Consider the following 17,520-nt stretch of genomic DNA (forward strand, 5'->3'; position numbering starts at 1 on the left):
TAGGTTGGTGTGTGAGTGACCAGTGTGCATGGTGGCACGTGTGTTCTTGTCTGTTGGCTATGTCGGCATGGCATCTCTAACGATGTGAATACTCATGACTGTTGTTTTGTCGAGCTGATCCATGTCGCAGGCGTTGGTTTGAGCCTGGCGTGCTGGTGGGCATAGTCCTCGTATGTGTAGGTTTTTGAGCCAGGGTATTTTGTCATCTGGTAAGTAGATGAACTCCCCTCGTGGGGGGTGTCTGGGCCGTGATCCCCTAGGCCATGGTCTGGATGAGATTGGGGGTAGGGTGTTATCCCATCCTCCCACTTCAACCTCATTTCATACCACACGACCCAGCAGTGTTGCATTTGGCACTCAATCGAATACTCTCCAAAACAGCGTGATTGCACCTTGAACCAGCTCGACCGTCACCTGCTCGAATCAACTGTACATCACTGGATCCCATCTCGAACCGCTGGAGTGTCACTCGCCAACTTGAACCAACACTTACAAAATGACTCGAAGGGCCACTTTGTTGAACCGCACAACTGAGCCATCGCCGACCTGTTAATCAAACCATGGGGAGAGGTACTCGCCGATCCTACCCAGTGTTTACCACATGGTTCGAACCGGTTGAACCCCAAAGCAATGCTGTTTAGTGCTCCAAACTGCATCGCTGGAACACTGCCTTTGATTTGCTCATTTTCATCAGAAAGCATGGGTTCCCTTCTCCTTGCTTTCTTTCGGCATCCCTGTCGGGTTCACACTTGCCTCATTTCATAGTTCGCCAATCTGAGTTGAAAAGGGCAAGGGCAGTTCCCCCTTCAACGTCCTTCCAGGTCGTACTGCCTTTCTCCTCCATTTGAACTGCTGGTTTGGGTTAGCTGTTTCTTCGTGCGTTCAGCCTTGCTCGAAGTGTGCTTTCGTGCTCCACCTTTTATCCCTTTGGGGAAGGTAAAGGGCTGTCAGGTGTGTATGGTTAGTATCAATTGCCTGACTCTGCTTGACCCGTGTGTAGGAACATGTCAGGTAAAAGGCTCTACTGTTAGTCTGTTGTCTATTACAGTGTAAGAAAGTGCTTGTGTTGGAAAAGGAAAGGTGTGGGGTAGAACTTCTAAATATCCTACAGGGTACGATGGGGAATACGATGGGGAAAAGGTTTTACATGGAGGGGGATACCGTGTCGCAGCCTTCAGTGTCCCACCTCTACTCCACAAAGACCCCTTGCCCAGGTGATCCTCATCCCACTGGTCAACCCCCAGGAACTGGATCCTATAACGATGGCTGTGTCCTGTCTCACTGGACGACAGTTCTCCAGGGACTAGTGGGTGAGACACCTTCAGGCTTCTCAAAGCACACACACACAGAATGATCACAGTTTAGTATAATGAGGGGGACCTGGGGTGGCCAATCCGATTCCTGGGGTAACAGGGGCACCCCAGTCCACTCCCTGGACACGCCACCGCAGGTGCACACTGACCCCCTTGTACTTTGGAGCCGTAACGTGATCGCATCCCACACATTGTGTCACACAGCTTATCCTTTGGCTGCCACTAATATTCTCAGTGCGCTGTGGCAGCTCTTTGTGCAGGTGACAGCACTCCGCGTATGCAGCAAATGTGTGCAAGGGCTTGGGACATCCAGACTTTACCCCTTTACTGTTATCCCCATATTTCTTTTTTCCAGCGAGTATTATTCATTAATGAGACCTCCCAATGCTTATTTTATGCAAACCTTCATGACCATTCCCACAATGTATGCATTTATTTATTTTTGAAGATTTGTATAGCAAAGTTCTCACAGGTAAGCCTCAAGGTACCTGGAAAGACGGGGATACAGCAGACCCGGTCTATTATTATGAATTAGTGACCTGAAGGACCTGAGTTAATGATTGTGCACAGAAAAGGAAACGTGTTGTCGGTGCTGCCAGTAATATTGTGTTGTCATTTACAAAGGGCTTCCAATTCCACGGCCATGATCAGCATTGCACGTGTCATTTAAGTGATTATACAATGATGTACATCATTACATCGAAGGTGTATTGTGTCATTCACGAGCAATGTGTTTGTATTCCTTCCCTTCTTGTAGACCACGCGCAAAGCAGAAGCATGAACGACATTTCCGATACTGCAAGCCCAGATCAGGTAGTAAGTTTCAAAACCCAATGGCCTTGTTTTGGACGAAGGGTTTCTGTTTATTTTAATGAGGGCAAGCAAAGAGGGCGAACACATGAGCCTGCTTCTAAGGCCTGGGTACAGGTAATGTTCGGTAGAGTGTGTGCATGCTAATAATATAGATCATTATACAGAAAACTATTGAACACTCCTGCCTATAAGATGATTTGCTTCCAAGATCTAAACTGAAACCTTTAATGTAACTTTTTAACATTATAATAATCTGGTAAATCTAGTATGAAACTGTAAACGTGGAATCATTTCTAGCATTAAAATGAGTCCGCGGAAAGTTATTTTCTTCGTTAACAGTATTTCTCTATAATATACAAGATTTAGCCTGCTTTTAAAATCTGTCTTTGCATGCTGCCGCAGACCTGTGTGCCTTTTCAGCTTGCACATGCAAATAGTATGATGGTTGCATCACAGAAAACTGGCCACGTGTCTAAGCTCGCCACAGTACTAACATGGGGTTGACCTAGAATCTGAAATATAGAACATTTCTAAAATGTCAAAATCTGGCAGTTTCCATTTTTTTCTGACTTTTGAAATATATGCTGTATTTGTAATAAGTAAAAAGAGAACCCACCTTTCATTTACAGCTAGTCTTTAACTATGCTGTATTTGTAATAAGTAAAAAGAGAACCCACCTTTCATTTACAGCTAGTCTTTAACTATGCTGTATTTGTAATAAGTAAAAAGAGAACCCACCTTTCATTTACAGCTAGTCTTTAACTATGCTGTATTTGTAATAAGTAAAAAGAGAACCCACCTTTCATTTTCAGCTAGTCTTTAACTATGCATTCTTTTCTTGAAAAGTAGTGCTACATAAAAACTAAATTACACAGGTTTGTCTAAATGGTATATACCTAATTCTACTATGCAGTGTGAGATATTCACAATTATTTAAACGCATATTTGTATTTATAATATATGTAAAAAATGGAAACAGTGCAGTTGGACATTAAAGAATCAGAAATCTTTGCAGTGATTAACTTTTGAGGCGCTTATAAAGATTTTGAAGGTGGATACAAAGTGACTGGAAAGCAAAGTGGGAGAACATAGAACAGGTCAAAATGTAATAAAGAGGGTGTTTGAGACGCTTTAAAAGAAAACAGAAAATACAATAACAGCATTTTAGGAAATTAGATGCATTGTATAAGTATGATCAGGCTTTGAGATGACTTTAGAAACTTTTACTGAGTCGCACATAAGTGGTTCAAGTCTGTACTCCTTGCACCAGGCTAAAAAAGATGTCACTGTCTGGCATAAGGTATCTTTCCTTTCTGGGCTCTCCTTTCGGGGACCAAGCTGTGAGCTGGAGTTGTCTCGGCGTTGAGGCTGGGAGATGGGGAAAAGCAGGGGCCTTATGCCTATATGGAATGGAATGGGATCTACTATCAGGTGTAGGAACCATGGTTTAATTGGGAAGCAGGGGGTTCACTGCATGAAAGGGACCCCACACTCTGAATTCAGATCAGTACTCTCTGAAATGCGGGCACCGCACATGGAATAGAAGAGCTGTGGGCAAGGGGATGAGAGGGTCTGAGTTCTCAGAGTTAAGGGGTCCAGTGTAGTGACATATACACTGGAATGAGGGAATATAGAGCTTCTCCAGGAATATCCACTGATGAGAGGGTGACTCGGTGACAACATGTGCTTTGGTGTTCTCTTGTCCCAGTATCTGAAGCCTGAGGCAAGGAAGGTTGGCATTGGGGCAACCCATTATCCCTTGGGCTACTAACTGTAGTGAATGGGGCCTCATGCTTCCCGGCTGATTGATAACAGTTTTGGCCACATGGTTGTCATTATGGACCAAGAATGCCCTTTCCCTGAGCTCTGAAGATAGTGCCAGGTGGGACTTGATAGTAGCTGAAAGCTCTCTCTAGTTTGAAGATCCCCTCCATGATTCCTTTGACCATGTCCCATGGATGGAGAAGGGCCTAGATTTGCACTACAGCAAACCTGACTGGCATTGGCTGTGCGGTTGAAGTGGGTCTAGGAGAAAACCTTGGAGATGTTCGTCTCTGAGCCACCGTGTCCGGTATCCCCTGATGCTTTGTGACATGAGAGCCTTCTTTGAGTAATACATTGAGGCCGCACTCCACTGTGCCAGAAGGTGAATTTCATTTGGTTTCAGATGGTGACTGGCCCACAGCATAACAGACTGTTTGCAACCATACCCCTCCAGACTGTCAACTATCGGTATGCTGTGCCCTAGTCCTTCTCTAAGAGGGCCAATAGTGTGGGCTGTAGTTTGTAAGCTGTGCAGGATGGGAATCAATCCTTCTGCGGTGTTGAAAAGCGCTCCAAGATGACAGCACCAGGGTTTGTATAGCTGAAAATGTGCATTTACTCACAAAGACCTCAACGCAATTTCAATAGCCAGTTATAGTCTCACACAATCTGTCTCTTTGTCTGACCCCCTTGTACATTTGGCAGATCAGCTTGTCACCTCCACAGCTACCGATGTTATCCTCCACCAGTGCTGTCTATGTTTAAGGTACTCTGGAGGGTGGAAGCTCCAAGGTCCTACAGGGTGATGCACCAGGGCTATATACGTCTTGCTTTGGAGAGCCGCACAGTGGGTTACTCCCCCCTTCCCCACTGTGGGTGTTTGGGTGTGAGCAGGTTCCCTGCAAAGCTAATGACTACAGCTACCATAAGTCCTTGCATCAGAATCAACATGTTCCATCCAGTGCTATATATATATATCATATGTGAGCAAGCAGCCGGAGGGCTGTGAAATGCATTTTACCACGTTTTTAACTTTTTTCCACTTGTGACTTGATTAAAAATGTTATGTTTTCAATAAATTCAATTTTGGAGAGTTTGTTTCGGCAATTGGGCCGAGGATTAAGCGTGGCTCAGTGGGAGTGCAATCCCGAACATTTGTTTTTACGCTTTCTTTTCATTTTCATTACACGGCCTGCAGTAGCGGCCGTGTAGTTATGTTTAAGTTGCTCAACTCATAGGAAGAGCACTTTTTGGGAGCCTTACAACTTTGCTCCCCCTGGACAAATCCTTACCAAACTTTGCAAAAAAAAGTATATGGCCCGCTCAGAATGTTTTGGGTAAGTTTGATGAGGTTTCATCAAGGAGAGGTTATAGGGGGGTCCCAATTTTTTTTTCTTTCATTGACATAGAAGTTTTGCTCATGCCTACAACCTAAACCGCTGGATGGATTTTCACCAAATTTGCTGCAGGAGTGGCAGCTTGATCCCGAAAGCATGCTTTTGTAAATTTAGTGTAAATCCCTCCAGTAGATTTCTTTAAAATGGGCTAAAAGCAAGTAAAATAAAATTATTGATATCTGTGTTTGGTCCGCGGACTCACTTCCCTGTTCGGTCCGTGGACGTGCATCCGATTGGTCTAGAGGACGATGTGATGTCTGCAGATATCGGATGCGCCCACTGATTGGATGGTGAAAAGCGTGCTCAATTAGAGGGGGGTCTCAACATTTTTAAATGGCTTATAACTTTGTTGCTGTTTGACGAATGTGGACAAATGTTTCCAGAAAGATTATAGACCCAACCTTGTTTGTATAAAGTCTGTATGGTTTTTGTCAAGTGGGGGCTAAATTATATGACTATTGTATGTACATACATTTTGACACTTTTGATAAAATAAAACATTGGTGGATATCCAACAAACTCATGTAAGGAGCATTGGCAAGGACTGTAAAGCATGGTTTTGCAAATGTTTTATTTTTGTCATAATGCAGGTACAAAAAGTAGCGATATACTTTTGGTGACTGAGGTATGAAGCCTGTGGCCATGGGCAGTGGCCAGATTGTCCAGGTCATGGCATAAGGTCATGACCCGGACAATCTTTCTACTGGCCATGACCACAAGGGATGACAGGGGGTTAAGGTGGCCGTGTCCACCTGGGACCGGCTATGTGGTAAAGTTATTTGAAAGTGGGATAGGTTTGAAATGGAAAGAAAATTGTGCTTGTGGTAACATGGTCAAAGGGTTCCCTCTTCATCTTCTGCAGGCTGCCAAGGAAAGGGAAAAGGGGTTCTGTACAGCGCCCCGCCTTCCCTTTCCATGGTGGCCATCTTGGAAAATAATTTTCCTTCCTATAGCGGTGTAGGAAGAAAAATCCTTTTTTTTTGCACCGCGGTTTACCGCTTTGGGATTCCAGGGTGCTAATGGTCTTCATCCCCCATTGCAGGGGCTAGAACAGGGAATAACGGTCTGGAGCCCTCATTATCCGCACTCGCTTCGCTTGTGCTGATAACTTGGCCTGCCGGCCCATTATCCCCCGTTCCAGTCCCTGGAACGGGGGAGGAACGCCACATTATTCCCATTAGCATAACACAAAATTCTAATGGAAATGTTGGAAAATCTTACAGAGTCTCTGTACTTTACTGATTATTTTTTTTTGTTCTATTTTTTAACTGTGAAAGGTGGTTCCCAAAGGAACCTTCCATTTGTTGTTGTTTGATGTATTTTTTGCAGGAGATGTTAGAATGTAAGGTGGGGAGGGAAATGAGGGAAGAGGCACCAAGCACTAATATGGAGAGGCAGGTGTACAGGGGAAGATGTTGCGCATGTGTTACATGTAAGGTAGGAGGCAGTGTTTCTCATTCTCCTGGATTACAGCTTCAAAAGCACTTTGAAATTGCCCCCCCCCTGCAGAGTGGTGTGTTGCAGTATATGCAGAGGACTGTTGTCTTCGAAAGATTTGGATCAACAGCCTCTTTTATTGCTTGCAAGGTAGCTATTGGGATTTTGTGTCTCACAGAAGTAGTCTGTGTTTTTCAGTATTGGTTGAGGAAGATGAGGTGGAGGAAGACAGCCTACTACATGTTAAGAAAGAAACAACCATTCTGAGAGCATTGCAGTGGTTGGATTTGGTGTGGCGCTGCATGGAGGTTGTCCTGTAGGAGTACTGTCCAGGTAGTCCGCGACTGAGTAGAGTTGCACTCAGTGCATTTCACTTTGGTAGCTTTAGCCTTTGGTACATTCCCAACAGTGGTAAAGAACTGCCACACCCATGATTCTCTCTGGGTGCTAGTGGTAGGCACTTCCTCATGTTCTTGGTCATTTTGATTGTCTTTGGAAGTAATGCACTTTTTTTGTTGTGTAGGTCCTCCAGCTGGTGGTAGTGGTGGCTAATATTCTTCCAAGTATGTGCTTTGTACTAGATTGTTAATGGATAATGAGTAAGTTTGGTGTAGGAGCTGTGCAAGGGTACATTTTGAGCTTGAAAGTTCCTAAATCAGTAGAAAATGCAGTTCCGTACTGTCCTGGAAGCAAGGACCCGATAGCGAAGTGCAGATGCGTTTGTGGACACGTCATCATGCTGCATGCAAGTGCATGGTCGCGTGGCACTGTCCAGAAGGTCCGCAATGACGCCAGAGGTTCGCGGATGTCGACGGACGGAAAAACAGTGGAAAAAGTTGCTCAAAGTGTATAGAAGTGTTAAAAATGATGCTAGAAGGTGGGAAATGACAGAGTTTTAAGGTGAAACTTTGTAAATTCGACCAAAATGTTGCTATATTCGGGTAAGTATGATGTTAGTAAATTGTAGGAAAATAGCATGCACTGGTAAAAACCCATGAAATTCAATGAAAAAACTTTGTTAAAGGGAGGTTATGGTTAAGTTGCACTAATAAAAACCTATGAAATTCAATGAAAAAACGTTGTTAAAGGGATGTTATGGTTACAAGTAAAACTGAAAAAACTTGCGCCACCACCGTGCACTGCTAACACTAAAACCCAGGACATCAAAGATAACATCACAAATGCCATTGATGACATCACTGTTCAATGCTGCCTTCTCACCTTTTTCCCCAGCTTTGTGCAAAAAAATCTCTCTTTACTTTGTGACGAAATTAACGTTTATTTCTTTTATGTCTACAACAATGTGGGAGCCCCTCAAATGAGAACAAACACGTCCAAAAATCAAGTTCTACAACCATGTTTTATCTCACTGTACCTTTCCCAGTGGCGAAATATCCATTTGCATATCAGTCTTGTCAGACCCACCTTGGCAATCCAGCACCAAAATATCAGGCAATTCTCCTCTGTACAAGGGTGCCAACAGCAATCCCATACACAGGTTTCATTCTTATTGGGGCTCGTCAGTGAGGTGCAGCTGTGCCTGTGGTGATTTCTCCTCCTTGAAATGTACAGTGAGCTAAAACGTGTGACCCTCCCGAGTGGGAACATACCAGAACAGGTTATTTGGCCATGTTTCTTCTCAGTTGAGGTGCTCACATATCATTGTAAATGTTTAAGGACTTGGGGTTTCAGAATATGTTGTCAAGGGTAGTCCAGAGGTGGACTAGGAGTGCGTGAAAAGGCTAAAAAGGCACAGCTTCACCTCACTGGTGCGGTCCAGAATGAGACCATAAATCTCAACTGTGAGACTTGATCTTGGAATTCTCATATTTTTAATAGTTTAATAGTTTTAATATAATGATGCTGAGTATTCAGGGCGTACCTCCAACTACACCCTAACCCATTGCAATGAGACATACCCGCAATCTCACAGCAGACTCATCCCCACTCTAACGGAATCCCTTAAGACTTATCTACTTTAAATCACCAACCCCGCAAGTATTGCCTCTATCTACCACAACTGACTCAAGTCCACCATTGATGCAGCAGCCCCACTCCTGACGAAAATACTTTGTACTGCCAAGAAAACCAATTTTTGGTTTAATGAAGAGCTGATGGCACTCCCGCGCAACAAAAGAGCTCTGGCCCCATCCACCGCTTCGGCCAATGCATTTCTATCAGCCAATAAAACCTACAAAGCAGCTGTTATAGCCCACAAAGCTAACTCGCTAAACACCGGCATAAACAACGCCTATTCCAACTCCAAAGAACTATTCTCCATACTCAGAGAATTGGAAGCACCTATCCCATCAACCATCCTCATTAACTCTAGCAAAGCCTGGTGCACGACCATTCAAAACGCACTAGCCTCCAAAATCCTCACACTCCAAAATAAAATACTAGTTAAAAGGAATCTTTTGGCCAGCAAAAGCATACCGCCCCTAGCACCTGATGCAGACACAGATAAAATAGCCACGCAGTTCAAATTCTCCACGGTCTCCCAAGACCAGGTCCTAAATACCAATTCCTCCTTAAAACCATCCAATTGCAAAGGTGATAGCTTCCCTGCATATCTAGTAAAACTGTGTGTGCCCACGCTAAGAGCCATTATCACCAACTTCATTAATGACTCCTTCAACACCAATTCTGTCCCTGCCAGTATTAAAGAAGCATGGGTCACCCCACTCCTCAAAAAAGCATCTCTGGACCCAACCATACCCACCAACTACCGTCCCATTCTTCTAAATATAGTCGATAAAATAGCCTACTCTGAAGTCCAAAACTATCTTGAAAGCAACCATCTGCTAGGAGCCAGACAATCTGGCTTCCAGCCCAATCACAGAACAGAAACGTCCTTATTAGACCTAAAAATCCAGATGGACTCCATAAGAGACTCGGGGGATCTGGCATCCTCCTCTTACTCGACTTCTCTGCCGCATTTGACTTGGTGGACCATGACAAGCTATGTAATGCGTTATCAGAAAACTTCAACTTCTCCACAGAAGCCACCCTTTGGGTCAAATCTTTTCTAGCAGAACGTACTTCAAAAGTATCTATTGGAAAGGAGGCCACCAATCCGATACCATTACCCCTAGGGGTCCCCAAGACTCTTGCCTTTCCCCCACTCTGTATAATGCATACACAATACTCCTATTTGCAGCCCTTGACGCCATGGGAGTCATATACACAAACTTCGGCGACGACACCCAGTTCCTCATTCCTATCACAGGAAACCATGAACTATACACAACCACCATTAACAAGGTGTATGCCATTATCCAAAATTGGATGGCCAGCAACAGTTTGTGTCTTAACGATGAAAAAACGGAGATCCTGATTGTAGGCTCCCCTTACAGAATAAAAACTATCCACGCCGACTACTCAACCATCACCATTGATGGAACACCCATCCCAGTTCTCAAGCAGGTAAAAAATCTGGGTGTTCACTTAGACTCTAACCTTACGATGACCAAACCTGTCAGTGCCCTCTCATCCTCTACTGCCTACATGGCGAAACTCATCGCACTTAGTCGCCAATTCCTGACCCCACAAAACTGCCTCACCTTAGCCCGAGCCCCCATATTATCGAAAATAGACTACTGCAGCATTCTCCTTCTAGGAACCACAAGCACAAACTTGTACAAACTACACCTGCTGACAAAGCCTTATGGGCAGCCTTTAGCTTAAAAAGAAACAACCATATATCCCATATCACCTCAACAACTCTATCTCCCAAAGAAGGTCCACTATAGCCCCCAGATCCGACTCCAGAACTCATTTATTCATCCAAAGGTTCAAGAGTTCTAGGGCAGGGGAGGGCAGCTTCCCAGTAGCAGCACCCAAGATCTGGAACTCCCTCCCCACCCACATTAGAAAGGAGCCCTCCCACCAGCACGTTAAGAGTCTTATTAAAACATCGCTCTTCAATCAATTTTAACCTGCAACTTGCCTAACATGTCTTGAATATAACACTGCCTACACTGTAACTATGACATGTTTTACCTGCTTGCACAACCCACCTGTAACCCAAATGCATATATCTGTACTGTAGCTAATCTAGTGTTAATTCTGCCTGTAATGCAATGTTACTACCTTGTAACCAGATAAGTAAGCTTTCTGTAACCTACGCCGTGATACCCCTGGGTTTGGGCGTATTCCAAATGCTGTAAATAAATGAATACATCAGCAGTGTGATAACTCTGTAACAGCATGTCATCGCCACAGTATGGAAATGCTTACACTGGCTACATTCAGTCAGATGTATCATGCCATAGTTCAGCTGTTCACACAGGAACCTGGCCATAATTTCACTGGTATCGTCAAGAATCGACTACACAAACAGCCTACACTTAGGTATGCCAGACTACATCACCAAACAATTACAACATATCCACAACACAGTGCTAAGACTTCTACTAAGACTAAACAGGAGGAAACACATCACCCCAGCTGTGAGAAGCATTCACTGGCTATCAGTGTACCATTGAAGAAAATAATCACTTTGGAAGCACTGTGCATCTCACACAGAACACTGCATGGTCAGGGAGCAGAATTCCTTCAATTGAAAATCACCCTCCACCATGGACGCCAAGTGTGGGTCAGTAGAGATAATAGATGCAACCCTTGGCAATCCCTCTGCCACCCTGGCATTTCCTCTGCGACCCCTGATTACAGGCGCAGTGGCAATTCCATGCTGTGGCAAGAGCTGGAATATAATGGATGTGGTGGAATTGGGTGCCCCAAAATGAAAATGCATTTCTATTTAGTTTTGTGCACATACCTTTGAACCAGGAAAGAGATGTAAGGGTGCCATAAGGTTTAAGAAGTTACCTCCCCAAGTGGGGGCTAAGACAGCACTGCCCACCCCCCTGCTAATGCTGAATGGCAGATGCCACTGTCAAGGCCTGCATTTAAGCCATTTTGCTGGGGTAGAGTCTTCATCAGACCTTTGTATTCATCAAAGTAACAAACTAATGTCTGCTCATCCCCCAGTGGTGTATTTGCAGTGTGTGTGAGCCGGCAGGGCTGAGGATGCTGGTGTGGGCCGATCTGGCTTTCTCTAATAGTACCAATGAGAAGACACAGAGCCCCTCCTGACCAACCTTCGAATCCCTCCACTCCACCACTCTGAGGCTCAGGAGCACACCAAGGCTTATTTCCTCATAGCCCACATTTAGTAAGTGACGCTGCAAGGGAGACAAACGATGCACATGAGAACATTTTGTGGAACAGGAATTTTAAAGGCGGGTACAGTTTTGGGATTTGCTGTAGGGGATTATTTTGGACCAAAATATGGAAGGGGCCATAGCTTTCTACTTTAGCACATTGACGTTATGCCCAAAAGTGGCATAAGTGCAAGGCTCTTCAAAGCATTTCTGTCCATCTATTTTTAGCGCAGGGCAGTGCTACATATCAATTAACCAAGCGTGTCTGTAGTGTAAAGGACTTGAAGGAAGTCCTGCGTGAGGTCTCGCAAAAGTTGAACGCGAAATGGCAAGCAGGCTTCCTGCTAACGATATTACGAGCACGGCGAGCCAGAGAAAGGAACGCAGCCCAACGCTCCCCCCTGAAGCCTCCTTACCATGGACCTACTCCCTTACCTTGCATGCAGGTGAAGCCAGCAGTGACTCTATGTATGAAGTTAACATACTTTATGCTGCGAATGTACTTAAAGCTAGTGCAGTGTATGCAGAGTGAATAAATAAGCACAACTGCAATCTCCTGCCTGCGGTTGATCATTAATCAGACCACAACATGATTGGCAGCGAGGATCCCAGTGTGAACGAATAACCCCACGAGGCAAGGGGCAACGTCATCGCCGCCGTTCCTGCAAGTCCCAGACAAGCCAGCCATTCCATGGATCCAATGGGAGCCTTTGTTTCAAACTTACCTAGAGGTAATGGGAGGAACAGGATATCCAGCTGCATGTATAAAGGTCATGTTGCTGAATGCGATGGGCGTGGAAGGACAACAAACGTTTGCAGGCCTAAACCCAGAAGCCCCAACAGGAGAAAGTAATGATGCCTATCAAGAGGCAAAGAGGAGAATAGCCAGGAGGTTCTCTTGTAAAGAAAATGTCGTACTACACAGAATCAGATTCTATGGCAGGAAGCAGGAACCTGCAGAACCTGTGGACGATTATGTGGTCAAGTTAAGAGACTTGGCAGCATTGTGCGCTTTTGGAGCTATGTCGGAGGACAGGATCTGCGACATGCTCATAGTGCACACGAACAACAGAAAGGTAAAAGATACGTTTATTCTTGAGAAGGAAATATTGTTAGACAAAGCAATTCAAATTGCAAGGGTGGTGGAAGATACATCCTTCAGGCACAAGGATTGGGGAATCACTTCGCAATCAACAGAAGTACAGTGGGTACAATACGGAGGCAGAAGAGATAGAGGGCAACGCGAATCCAGAGATCACGCAGCAGTGAAACGTGAACCATTGAAATGCCACAGATGTGCCAGTACCAGCCACCAAGCCAACAGCAGAGAATGCCCAGCCAGGAATAAAGAATGCTCGAGATGCAGAAAGTATGGACATTTTGTGTAGATGTGCACGTGGAAATGGAGGAAGACCGTGGCGGCAATCCAGAGTGAAGAGGGCAGAGATAAGGCCTAGTCAGAAGAAGCATGTGCCACATTTCTAATGGTGAACAGCTTCACAACCCGAAGGGAAAAGCCCCATTGTACCATTAAAGTCGACGGTCAAAAAACAAGAGTAATGGCGGACTCTGGCTCAGACCTCACCATACTACCATTGAACTTGTACAAAAGCATTGTGGGAAAAGAAAGAGTGGAGGCGTACAAGACAAACATTAGTCCCACAGTTTATGGAGGTGCCAGTGTGATTCTCCTAGGAAACATCAGGGCGACAGTGCAATTCAAAGGAAGAGTCACCAAAACCAAAGTGTACCTTGCAGAAAACAGACCACCAGTATTAGGCTGGGATGACCAGGCCAAATTGCAAATTAGGCTCGACCCCAGTGTGGAGGGACAAGTGCTGTCCATAAACAAAAATGGGACGTCGATCACCCAAGAAGAATTTCCAGAATTATTTTTAGACATGCCTGGCTATATTAAGATCTATGTACACAAGATAAGGTTAAAACAAGGAGCAGTACCAGTCAAGCACAGGGTGAGATCGGTGCCGGCAACGGCGAGAGTCGCACTACAAGAAAAACTCAACAAGATGCTAGAAGAAGGAACCATAGAGATGGTGGAGTCATCTGAATGGCTCAGCCCTGTCGTCCTCATAAAGAAACAGAACACTGGCAACTTATGCATCTGCATTGACTCGACATGTGACATGAAACTTCAGATGACAACACAGGAAGTAACATCACCCGACCTTCCCACTGATGACATCACAATAAGTAAATTATTTATTTATTTATTTATTACATTTATAAAGCGCGCAGACAGCCCAGGGGCATTGTGGCACTGTTACTTGTAAGGAAAACTTTGTTACAATGGGTACAGGTTGTGACTTGGCTTACAGTGAGGCAGTGACGTGTGATCAGATATAGGTGGTGTCATACCACGTAATGCATCATACATGACATTCATGAGGGCTAGGGCATATGTTTGTTAGATGAACAGGGTCGTTTTCAAGGCTTTCCGAAAGGCGGCCAGTGAGGGTTCAGAGCGCAGGGAGCTAGGGAGGGTGTTCCAGTGTACGGCAGCAAGGTACGGGAAGCTGGAGCCCACTGCTCTGGCTCTTTTTACCCTGGGTACTGAGAGCATGCTGGCATAGGGTGACCTAGTGGGTCTTGCGGAGGAGACCGGGTGGATCCTCTGGGAAAGGTAAATTGGGGCGGCAAGATGGACACATTTGTGGGTGATGCTTAGCTCTTTGAATAAGATCCTTTCCTTTATGGGGAGCCAGTGGGATGCTTTTCTGGCAGCAGTGATGTGCTCTCTCTTGGCAATGCCTTGTGCAGCACGCAGGGCACTGTTCTGTATTACTTGGAGCTTCTCAAGGTTTTTGTTGGAGGTCCCTAGGAAGAGAATATTGCAGTAATCAAGCCGCGAGCCAGTTATGGCCCTGGCTATGTTAGTGCATGTTTCTTTTGACAGATAAGGTCTGATTGCGTTAAGGAGTTTTGCATGGTAAGCAGCAGAGGAGGCGATGGCGTTTACTTGTCTGGTCATGGATAGGTTGGAGTCTAAGTAGACGCCTAGTGTTTTTACTGTGTCTAGTACTGGGATCCTGATTGAGTCAATAGTGAAGTGACTAAACTGTGCGTCAAGTTTCTTGATGGTGTCAGGGGAGCCTACGAGTAGGAGCTCAGTTTTGTCGGAGTCAAGGCAGAGGCCGTTGATAGCCATCCACATTTGGATTGTGTTGTAAATGTTGTTGAGGGTAGCAGAGTCCGTGTCATAGTCGCCTGTCAGAGTGAGAAGGATCTGTGTATCGTCGGCGTAGTTGGTGTAAGAGATGCCCATGGCGTCAAGGATGAGGAAGAGGGGGGCTGGTGAAGATGTTATAGAGGGTGGGGGAGAGGCAGGAGCCTTGGGGCACCCCACATAGCATGATGGAGGGTGATGCCGTGGCTAGGTCAGAGAAGACCTGCATGGTCCTGTCTTGGAGGAAGGAGGTGATCCATGTGGTGGCTTCTTGAGAGAAGTTGGCTGTGGAGGAGAGGTGGTGGCAGAGGATGTTGTGGTCTACAAGATCAAAGGCTGCCAACAGATCCAGGAGAAGGAGCAGGACAGGTTTGCCTTGGTCCCTTGCGTCGTCCATTTGGTTTTTGAGGTCGAGTAGGGCAGTCTCTGTCCCGTGCCTGGGGCGAAAGCCGGATTGTCTCAGTCCAAGGAGGTTCTGTTCTTCAAGGAAGTGCTGGACCTGCAGGTAGGCTGCTTTGTCTAGAATCTTGAGGAGGAAAGGGACAGTGGTGATGGGGCGGTAGTTATTAGGGGAGGTGGGGTCAAGTGTGGGTTTCTTTATGAGGGGTCGGACCCATGCTTCCTTGAGGCATGCGGGGACTCTCCCTGTGGTGAAGGAGGCGTTGACGAAGGCTTTTAGGAAAGGCGCCAGGGTGTTTGCGCAGTCTTTGATGATGGAGGCAGGACAGGGGTCGCCTTTGCAATTGGAGGGTTTTATGTTTTTCATGATGTTGATCATGTCTTTTTCTTGGATGGTTTTAAACAAGAAGGTGGGTGGGGCCTCTGTGGGTGAGGGGGGCGGTGGTGGCGGGGAGGGTGTAATGTGGGTGGAAAGTGTTAGTTTGGTGTTCACGATTTTGGCTTGGAGGGTGCTGATCTTATTGCGCATGGCTGTTTGGATGTTGTCACTCCATTATTTATCCGTGGTGAAGTTTTGGGGGGTGGGTGTGGGGGTCTCAAGTTCCCTGAATATGGCGATCATTTCCTTGGTGTTCGATTTGGCCTCCGTGATTCTATCTTCAAAAGATTTAGCTTTGGCTTTAATGATGGCTTTCTTGTAATTATTTGCAAGGGATTTGAAGTTGAGTTTGTCTTTATCATCCCGGGATGTTTGCCAAAGAGCTAATGCTGCTCGTTTGTCGATGCATAGTTTTAGAAGGTCTTGGGTGAACCACGCATTAGCGTGTCTAGTGGGTTTGGTTTTGCGAGGTTTAAGTGGGGCGATGGTATTGATTGCTGCCGTGATGGCAGTATCGTAGTTTTTGGCCAGGTTTTCTGGGTCGTTGGAGAATGGGGCTCTGAAGGCAGGTCCCTGTAAGAAGGGAAAGAGTCTTTCTTTGGTCAGTTGACAGGCACTCCTTGTAAGGGCTGGAGGTAAGGGTAGAGGGGAGTGGGAAGTGGTTGTCGTGGTGGGGATGTTGAAGGTGATGGTGTGGTGGTCAGACCATGGGGTGGGAGTGTTGCCTGTGACTGTGAGGGGACAATTGTGGTGGGCGATCCAGTCTAGTGATCTGCCTAGGGCGTGTGTGGGGTTAGTGATGGTGTTGACGAATCCTAGGGGGGCTAGGGCTGTGTCAAGAGCTTTGGCCGCGGGGTCTTTGGCGTCATTCAGGCCAAGGTTGATGTCTCCAAGGAAAATGGCTTTGGAAGACTTTTTAAGGTTGTCCGCCAGGAGGTGGGTGATGGAGGCCTGGAAGTCTCCTAAGGGTCCTGGTGGTCGATAGATGAGGTGTAGGGTGATGGTGAGTTTCAATTGAAGGTAGTTGCTGTTATTGTTAATAGTTTTGTCCACCTTTCTGATGGTGATCGAGTCTTTGGCTATGAGTGCGACACCGCTTCCAGTGGTCAGGCGATCTTGTCTCATGATGGCATAGCCAGGTGGGAGAGCGAGGGATATGGCGGGGCCTGAGGCTTCGTGTAGCCAAGTTTCGGTGACCATTAGAAGATCTAAATCTAGGGAGGTAATGAGGTCGTGGATGTCTAGCGCGTGCGCATTGATGGATCAGGCGTTGATGAGGGCACATTTGAGGTGCGGTTCAGGGGTGACATTGATGGTTGAGGGTGGCACATCCGAACCAGTGGGGTGCGCATTTTCTGGGGTCATAGACACAGTTAAAGTGGCATTTGCATCATTAGGTAGCATGGCAGTGGTAGAAGAATTGCAGATTGCGGTAATTACATTCAGACCAGTGGGGGGCATATTTTCTGGGGTCATAGACACAGATAAAGTGGCATTTGCATCATTAGGTAGCATGGCAGTGGTAGAAGAATTTCAGATTGCGGTAATTACATTCAGACCATTGGGGGGCATATTTTCTGGGGTCATAGACACAGATAAAGTGGCATTTGCATCATTAGGTAGCATGGCAGTGGTAGAAGAATTGCAGATTGCGGTAATTACATTCAGA

General features: G+C 45.8%; 1 protein-coding gene across 9 annotated transcripts in view; it reads left to right on the forward strand.

Annotated features, from left to right (window-relative positions):
• SLC4A5 (solute carrier family 4 member 5) overlaps positions 1-17,520 on the forward strand; it is an 802,545-nt gene that overhangs the window by 379,754 nt on the left and 405,271 nt on the right. For 7 of the 9 annotated variants that reach the window (XM_069617635.1, XM_069617636.1, XM_069617640.1 and 4 more), the window contains one exon: positions 2,071-2,129. In XM_069617635.1, the coding sequence (XP_069473736.1) occupies positions 2,071-2,129 (59 nt within the window). The remainder of the gene's footprint in view (positions 1-2,070; positions 2,130-17,520) is intronic. The other 2 variants (XM_069617637.1, XM_069617641.1) reach the window with 1 other exon arrangement.

Source organism: Ambystoma mexicanum, chromosome 10 (assembly GCF_040938575.1).
Source record: "Ambystoma mexicanum isolate Mex_15411 chromosome 10, UKY_AmexF1_1, whole genome shotgun sequence".
Lineage (NCBI taxonomy): Eukaryota > Metazoa > Chordata > Amphibia > Caudata > Ambystomatidae > Ambystoma > Ambystoma mexicanum.